Consider the following 9,620-nt stretch of genomic DNA (forward strand, 5'->3'; position numbering starts at 1 on the left):
AAGTTTGGTCCTCTATCTTTAACCATATTATGTTTTTAATTAACTTGTAAACTAACTTCTCACCCATGATTTTTAAACGACTATAGCCTTTACATACGTTAATATTTTTATAAACAAATTTCTCCATAAAAACGAGCATTTTATTTTCTTTAATTTGGATATGATATTGTTGTAATGTTTTTCATTTTAAATTAATTAATATGTTATGTATGGGTGTTTAGTGTCTGTTTTGATGGGTTTTAAGTTAAACTTGTGAGTCAAACCATTAATACTGATTTTTTGTCGTCCAAAACCAAACTCAACCATTGAAAGTTGAAACCGAATCGTTACTAACGGTCTGGTTCCAATTTAGTTTCACAGTTTACACTTTAATAATTGATTTAGTTTAAAATAATTAATAATTTAAATGTATCATCAATTTTAACTAAAAACCAACATAATGTGATACTTGAGAAGATCATAAAACAAAAAATTATAATTTTAACCACATAAATGGTAAATATTATTGGAAGATCTATGACGTGAAATGATAACAACAAAGATTACAAAAGGAATCATATTGCTATTAGGTTAATTTACAGTCTTTTCTGGTTTCATATGGCCGGTTACCGATATAAACCGCGAACCAACCGTACACTACGTTTTGAAAATTTTGAAACCAACCAACAAACCGAAAGTAAATAAGAAAAGAAAAAAGAAGTCAAACCAATTACCGATTTAAACGATTTCACTGTTTTAACCGAACCATAAACACTTATATTTGTACGTGATTAACATGTTCAAACACCCGCTGAATCATGCGGGCACCCGTCTAGTATTGATATAAGCATGAAATATTCCACAACATATATAACAGCAAACACCTATTAGGTTCTCTCTAGATTTAAGTATCAACCATGTTATTGCAAGTTTTCATCTTCTCTTCTCTTCCCATCATTCTTGCCTTACTTCTTTTAAAAACATACATTGTTTCTTCAAAATCCCACAAAAACCTACCACCATGTCCCCCAAAGCTACCATTAATTGGAAACCTTCACCAACTAGGCTCAAGCCCGCATTGCGCCCTTCATGCCATGGCTCAAACTTATGGTCCACTCATGCTGATTCGCCTTGGCACCGTGCCGATACTTGTAGCCTCCTCTGTTGATGCAGCTCGAGAGATCATGAAAACCCATGATAAAATATTTGCAAGCAGACCGTATTTAGACATCCCTAGTAGAATCTTTTATGCCTCCAAAGACATAGCCTTTGCACCATATGGGGAGTATTGGAGGCAAGTAAAGAGCATATCCGTTATCCATCTTTTAAGTAATAAAAGGGTTCAGTCATACCGACATGTAAGAGAGGAGGAGATGGCTCTTATGATGGAAAAGATTGGAAGAGCGAATGGATCGGCTATTAATTTGAGTGAGTTACTTATTTCGCTTACGAATAATGTGATTTGTAGGGTGGCTTTGGGGAGGAGGTATGATGGGAGGAATTTTAAGAGCTTATTAGGAAGGACTTTAGAGTTGTTGGGATGCTTTAGTGTTGGGAGTTATATTCCGTCGCTAAGATGGGTCGATCGACTGAGTGGATTAGAGAAGAAAGTCGATGATGTTGCGAAAGAATTTGATGAGTTTTTAGAGGGTGTTATCGACGAACATGTAAACAAGGAGGAGTCTGGTGTTGAAGGCCAAGATCTTTGTGATATCTTATTAGAAATTCAAAGAAACAACGTTACAGTTGAGAGAGATATGATTAAAGCTATCATCTTGGTAAGATGCATGCCTTTCTTTTGGATTAATGTGATTATGTGAATATATATGTGTGCGGTTGTGTGTGATTTATACGTAAGGTTGCAGGTTGCTATGATCATTTTTGTACCAAACAACCTTTAAGTAACCACAAATATGGTTAAAAATATAAGAACTTTTTATTGCATGAACGCAACTATTTGTTATCGTGACATGTTTAAGAATATACTATTACTGTAGTTAATTCTATTTTCAGATTTGGGAAAATTTTATTTATTTATTTTTTTAAGAAACGCACACTATGGTAATTGTCATAATTCATAAAATTATAATTATGTACACTTTTGAGAGTTAGGAAATACATTCGATGTATAAAATGTGCCTCATGCTAAAATTAGTGTGAAACAACTTGAAAGTCGCACCACATCACTTCGTTTTAGGGTTGTGTAGTAACTTGAATGGTGTCACTTGACTTGATTACATGATACATATACTATGACTTGATGTAGGACCTATTTGCTGCTGGAACTGATACGGCGTTCACAAATTTAGAGTGGGCGATCGCGGAGCTATTAAAACACCCACGGGCAATGAAGGTAGTGCAACAAGAGGCCCTCAAAATAGGGAAAGGGAGATCAATGATTACAGAAGATGACTTAGAAAACATGCCCTACCTAAAAGCCATTCTCAAAGAAGCGCTACGACTGCACACTCCAATTCCGCTGCTTGTCCCTCGTGAATCAACGCAAGATGTCAGTGTACTCGGATATGACATCCCATGTGACACACAAGTATTCATCAATGCATGGGCTATAGCAAGGGATCCTTTGAAATGGGAAGCGCCCGAGGAGTTTAGACCAGAGAGGTTCTTGAACAGTCCTATCGATTATAACGGGTTTCATTTCGAGTTAATACCATTTGGTGCTGGACGGCGAGGATGCCCAGGTATCCAATTTGCAATGGTTATTAACGAGCTTGTTTTGGCCAATTTGGTGTATAAGTTTGATTTGGCATTGATGGGAGAAGAGGTCTTGGACATGAGTGAGACAAGTGGTCTTACTGTTCATAAGAAGTGTCCTATACTAGTTTCAGCAACCCCTTGTTCTTAAGTAGATGGGACTTTTATAAATGTTCTGTAATAACTGAAAATCTTATAAATATGTTTGTTTTTTCATACGTACAACTTAGCTTCTAGTGGCCATTGGCCAATAATTGGAACTTTTACATGTGCGCACGTACTGCATGAAGTAGGGACGTGGGATCCAAGTTTTACCGTTATTTTCCGAGCATTGGTTAGTTTATTTGAATCATGTTTGGAGGGTGTGGAATTAAAGGTACCCAAATGCCTTAAGCTCTGACCAATCTAATACTGTTCTTAAGTAGACCGGCATGTCACTGAATTACTCTAAAGAATTCTATTTTTTAATTAAAAATAATTATAAATTATAAATTAAAAAACTTGAAAATATGTACCATATATAATACAGACAATGGTAATTAAGACACTTAATTTTAAAAGTTTTACAAATACTAATTAATAAAGTACATGTATTAATAAGGGTAAACTTGTCTTTTAAACAAAATTCACTCAATTTATAAATTTGTCTCTCATCTTTAACCATATTATGTTTTTAATTTCAAGTTTAAGATAACTTCCCACCAACGATTTTTAAACGACTATAACTTTTTCATAAATTAATATTTTCATAAAAAAAATTACACCAAAAAACAAGCATTTTATTCTTTTTAATTTGAATATGATATTGTTACATTTTTTTCAATTTAAACAAATATGTTATGTAGGGGGTGTTTAATGCTGGTTTTGATTGTATTTAAGTTAAACTTGTGAGCCTAACCGTTTTTTGTTGTCCTAAACCAAAACTGAACCATTGAAAATTGAAACCGAACTATTACTAATGGTATTGTTCTATTTTGGTTTCACAATTTAAGCTTTGATAATAAATTTGGTTTAAAATAATTATTAATTTAACTGTACCATCAATCCTATCTAAGCATCAACAAAATATGATACTATTAGCCACATAAATAATAATCATTAATGGAAGGCCTAGGAGGCGAAATAATTACAAGAACAAATATTACAATAAATCATACTGGAATTCGGTTAATATAAAGTTGTAATATCAAAGTTTACTTGTACTAAAAAAGATGTTGTTCAGTTATATTTTAACTATATCTAATATATGTAACAAAACATATCTAATACTAAACAATAAAAAAAGATTATATGCATTCAACATTTACAGTCTGGTCTGGTATTATATGGCATGTTTTCGGTATAAACCGCGAACCAAACTTTTCGCTACGGTTTGAAAATTTTGAAACTGGCCAACTGACCGAAAGTAAAAAAAAAAACAACTGTGAAACCATACCGATAACCAGTTTAAACGATTTCAAGGCTTTAAACCGAACCATAACCACAAACAATCATAACTGTTACATGATTGACAGAGTCTGCATTCAAACACCCCGCATCGCGCGGACACCAAAAATGCCAAGATTATAAATTTAAAAATACATAAATAATTAAACACTTCATTCAATAAGAAATAGATAAAAATACTATTCCTAATTCCATTGGCTTTTAACTTTTGTTATTCAAACGTGTCGTCATCGTGAACGTTAATTGTATCAAACTTGTGCCATTTCTATTTCGAACACACTTGTTGCTCTGTACAATCGTTTGACCCTCCCTCTAAAACAAAATTGTATCAAACTTGTGCCATTTCCACATTCGTCTTGGAAACATGGACCAAAACATTTGCCAAAACTATTTTTTCTTCATATTTCCATCTTCGTGGCCCCTTTCTTATTATCGGTTGGGGATTTGGTTGTTTCATTTAAAGTGATGGTTTGAAGAGAAATTAAAAAAATTGTAGAATAGTGTGTGGAAAATTAGTGGAGAATGTGATAAATTCAAATGGTTACATTTATAATCGTTGGACACAAACCCCAAGTCAAATTCTTTTCCCTTTCATCGGTGAATACTACCTTAAAACACACCCCTAAGGGCAGTTTTTTAAGGCTAGCGTTGGTGTTCACCGAATAGCCAAACCACCAGTGTCCACTACCCGAAGCCCACGCCCTCCAGGCCTTCACCCTAAGCCTATAAAAGATCATTTTAATTGTTGAATGAAATTATGAAAAATAGTCTCAAGTATTCTCTCTATATTTCTATCCAGCTTCCGGTTGTTGTCTTAGGCCAACGATTTATCGAAACCAAGTCATTTTGGGATTCACAGATTATTTCATTTAAGATGGTGTTCATTTGTAGCCGCATGCACATACATGCCACTTGCTTATATATCGATTGATAAAGTGAAATATGTGGTGGGACAAATAGCAATTATTATTAATATTAAATTAAAGGAATTCCTTGCGATATTATACTTGTGAAACTTCGAAGAAACCATAGAGGGGGATCATATACGACATGTCACATGAGAGAGTTAGGAGATCGAAGAGATGGCCATCTAATTACACTGCCACAAATTTGATGTTTGTTTGATCTTTGCTATGGACAAGAATTAGGGATTAAGCGGGCCACCGGTATATAAGTATATTGTATGGCGCTGCAAAATGGCAGTGTCGCATCACCATCACGATGGCACTATACCGTTAAAATGTCATGGGGTAGTTGATTTTGAATTAGAGGGTATACATGTAACTATTCATTTAATTAACAAATTTGTTTTGAGAATTTGCACACTGTGGACTAAAAGACCAAATTGCCCGTAGTAACTCATAATTTTATGCATTGTAGATTTTACCTAAAGCAAATAGTTTTATATCTCTTAAGTTTTAAAAGGTTTTTGTTATTTGCTTTATATATAGCAATGTTGCAAAAGTCGTTAAGAGGACCGGACCTTAGGCGACCGATTGAGAAGTTGAGTGTACTTGAAGTACTCAGAGAGTACTCAGACATGTTATAACAAAATAGGTAAATATCAATATAAATAAGTGAAATACATTTTTAAATACCAAACTATTCTAAAAATTGTTAATCATTAATTAAAAATTGATATTTGTTCTTAAATATTACTTAAATACAAATTATGTTTTATTTTCTTTTAAGTCAAAATCGGTTCAAGTTCACAGACTAGATACGATTCTGGCCGATGTTGACCACCTTTGATCAACTCTTAGAGACTATGCATAGTTAAAGAAACTCGTTTCGGCAACATACCTTGTAGCGAGTACTCGGCATTGTAAACCTACTTTAACACCATTGATATATAGTATAGATATTACATAGATAATTCCCAAATAAAGATAAGAGAAAATTATTGTTTGCGTCCTTGTGGTTTTAGGACGGAGGCACAATTAGTCCCTGAAATTTTTTTGAACTGGTTGAGTCCATGTGGTTTCAGATACAACAATTTGAGTCCCTGAAAATGTGGAATTACTAGTTTACCCTTTTTATGATTCGTATGAGTCCTTGTGGTTAAGTGATTGCTCAGTTTTAGTCCCTCTTTAAAAATTTTCTTCAAATTAAAGAATTAACCACCAAACTATAACTAATCACGCCGTAATCAACCAACAAAACTATAATCAACCAAGAATAAATGAACCAAACATTTTTTTAATAAATATAAATAAACCGAACTTTTTTGTAACAAAAATAAACGAACCAAATTAATTTTTTTTTAACAAAAATAAACGAACCAAACTTTTTTTAACAAAAATATGAATCGAACTAGTTTTTTAACAAAAATAAAGGAACCGAACTACTTTTAAGAAAAATAAACGAACCAGACTACCTTTTTAACAAAAATAAATGACCGAACTACCTTTTTAACAAAAATAAACGAACCAAACTACTTTTTTACTAAATTAAACGAACGTAGCTACTTCTAAAATAAATAATGAACTCCACCTTAGCGCAAGCTACGATGATATTCGTTAAAAATAAGTTCGGCAGCTTATTTGTTTAAAAAATGTTTGGTCCATATATTTATTTTTGGTAAAAAAAAGTAGCTCGATACGTTTTTTTTGTTAAAAATAAGTTTTGTTCATATACTTTTTTTAAAAGAAAGTAGTTCGATACGTTTGTTTTTGTTAAAGCGAATTGTTCAGTTCGTTTAGTTAAGTAAAAAAAACTAGTTCGTTTTTTTAATTGTATTAATAAAAAGTGTTTCCGTATTTAATTTTTGTTAAAAAAAAGTAGTTCCGTTAGTTTATTTTTGTTAAAAAAAGTAGTTCGGTTAGTTAATTTTTGTTTAAAAAATTGCTCGATTTGTTTAGTTTCGTTAAACAATAAGTTTGATCCATTTTTTTGTTAAAAAAGTAGTTTGATTCGCTTATTTTGTTAAACGAAATGAACTATCTGTTAAAAATAGTGATTCGTTTCGTTTAGTGTGTTAAAAAAATAGTTTGGTCCATTTATTTTTGTTATAAAAGTAGTTTCGTTCGTTAACTTTTGTTGAAAAGGTAGTTCATGTTTTTTTTTTGTTAAAAAAGTTAGTTTAGTTCATTTATTTTTGTTAAAATGGGAAGGGGACTCAAGGTGACCAATTATGAAAAGTTCAGGGACTCAGAGTGACGATGTATATATATAGAAGTGAAATGTCGAATCTACCCCTAAAGCTAACAATGTTAATTAACAGCATGGTCTAAAATGGTTCGGATCTGAAACCACAAGGACTCAACCAGTTCAAAAATATTTTCAGGGACTCATTGTGCTTCCGCCTTAAAACCACAGGGACGCAAACGGTGATTTTCTCATAAGATAATTATATATATATGGTTAATATTCATGGGTTAAGTTATTCTACAATGACTAGGGATGGCAATGGGTTGGGTTTGGGACGGGTCTCGGTATTCCCAGACCCGGACCCGATTATAAAACCCCGTCCCAAACATGTCGGGTATTTATCTGGTAAATACCCATCAGGTATACCCGCGGGTTTCAGGTATACCCGCGGGTTTATTAAAAATACCCGTCGGGTATTTCCGACTTAAATCCCATCGGGTTTCTATCAAGTTTTGAAAATACAACACAAAAAATTTATTTTTCTAGTTTCATGATACACTTAAATCAAAAAAAAGAAAAAATTATACCAAAAAATATATAAAAAAGATCTACGTAGTTTATAGAGGATGAGTGAGTGACTGGATGTAATACTATATATATATATATATATATATATATATATATATAGGATGAGTATCATTACAGAACCCATAAATTATTTAAGGACTTGAAGGAACCATTGAAAACTAATGTTTTTTATAAATGTTTTTGTATGTTAATGTTATTTGATTACAATCTTGAAAATTAGTTTTTATACATGCCTATGTTTTTGTTTACACATATGTAAATTTGTTAGTATATAAATTTTACACATATGTAAACTTGTGATTAATATATGTAATCAAAAATTTATATATAAAAAATGATAGAACTATTCTTAAATAATGTTAATATATAAAAAAAATTTAAAAAACGTTTGGTTGTTATGAGTTCCTAAGAGTTCTTAACTTTTTCAGAGTTCTTAAATGATACCAACCCTATATATATATATATATATATATATATATATATATATATATATATATATATATATATTATAATATAATTTTAATATTCACGGAGGACACACAAAGAACAATTGAACACAAATACCATTTTTTTATTGTTACTATGTGTGTGTGTGTCTACTAAGGATAATGTATCCAAATTCGTAAAAGTGAGGTATAGTGCTAATACGATAACAATGAATGTATAAATGAAATCTTGATGAACACAACGATGTGATTACGAAGGAAAAAAACCTTGATTATGATAATCTTAATTCGGTCAAAAATTAACAACATAATCCTTGGTCGAATTGCTACGGTCAAAGATTAACAACGTAATCTTTGGTCGGATTGGTACGTGATTGTTGGGTGTGGATTTTTATCCTCGGAATTGAGCTTAACTTAAGGATGTTGACTCAAGCGGTTATTCTGAGGAAGGTACGTTGACTAATTCAATTGTCCTATATTATCTAAATGTTTTGCAGATAAGATCACGTGTTAAATATGTTTATAAGAACGTGGAGTACAACGGAATGCTATTTGAACTTCGTCAACTAACAACGTGGGCAGTAACGGCTTGTTGAAGAAGTAGTCTAGGGTTTCCGGAATAATCGGAATAACAGTTGTAATCTTCTTATTATATATTGAGCTGATAATATCAATAGGTCACACACATTTTCACGATCTAGCTTACTAGCAATCACTGTAACACTTAGCTTTCGATATTCTATCATCTCCAACCTTTGTAATCACTTGTTTTCGATATTAATAAACTCGACGATGATAGTTTTCACCGTCCGGGGGTTTTTTGTGCCGGAGATCATAATAATCAAGCGTAATTCGACCAAAAGTTAAGCTCATAATCTTTAACTGAAGGTATTCGACTAAAGATTAAGTTGTAAACTCTTGACCGAAACGAAGATGATCATAATCAAGGGTTTTTTTCCCTCGTAATCATATCTTTGTGTTCAACCTTATTATCGATAAGCACTTCACCTCACACACTAATTTGATCAAAAGTTGATTTGTCAACTTTTGACCGAAACAATTTGGCGCCCACCATGGGGCAAACAGTGCTTTGATCATTATTCACTTTCAAACGAAACCCTACTCTCAATATCCACAACATGTCTTCACAACCCAAGATTGTTTCATCTTCTGCCGCAGCCTCAGAATCCTCAGCGAGGCCACCCATGCCTCCAACTGCTGGTGGTATCCCAAAGAAGCCTAATAACCTCCAAAAGAAGACTGCTACTCCTGTGTTCTCGGGATCGAAACCATCTTCCCAGGATCCCATCATGGTGTCCAACAACGACCTTCTGTCTCTGTACAAACGGCTACAGG

At 32.7% G+C, this 9,620-nt stretch overlaps 1 protein-coding gene across 1 annotated transcript; it reads left to right on the forward strand.

Annotated features, from left to right (window-relative positions):
- The first annotated feature begins 896 nt into the window (after positions 1-896).
- On the forward strand, positions 897-2,926 carry LOC143560689 (3-beta-hydroxylase-like). Its single transcript, XM_077048935.1, has 2 exons — positions 897-1,757; positions 2,246-2,926. Exons 1-2 carry the CDS (start codon positions 897-899, stop codon positions 2,843-2,845), a joined length of 1,461 nt encoding a protein of 486 aa, XP_076905050.1. The 3' UTR covers positions 2,846-2,926.
- Positions 2,927-9,620: the final 6,694 nt, after the last annotated feature.

Source organism: Bidens hawaiensis, unplaced genomic scaffold (assembly GCF_021521415.1).
Source record: "Bidens hawaiensis isolate Kalapana, Puna unplaced genomic scaffold, B.hawaiensis_p1.1 tig00020425_1, whole genome shotgun sequence".
NCBI classification, from domain to species: domain Eukaryota; kingdom Viridiplantae; phylum Streptophyta; class Magnoliopsida; order Asterales; family Asteraceae; genus Bidens; species Bidens hawaiensis.

Excerpts from the sequence above, each read along its gene's own strand:
- LOC143560689 (XM_077048935.1), top strand. The coding sequence starts at position 897 with ATGTTATTGCAAGTTTTCATCTTCTCTTCTCTTCCCATCATTCTTGCC. Across the intron at positions 1,758-2,245 it reads TGATTAAAGCTATCATCTTG|GACCTATTTGCTGCTGGAAC; the intron begins GTAAGATGCATG and ends GACTTGATGTAG.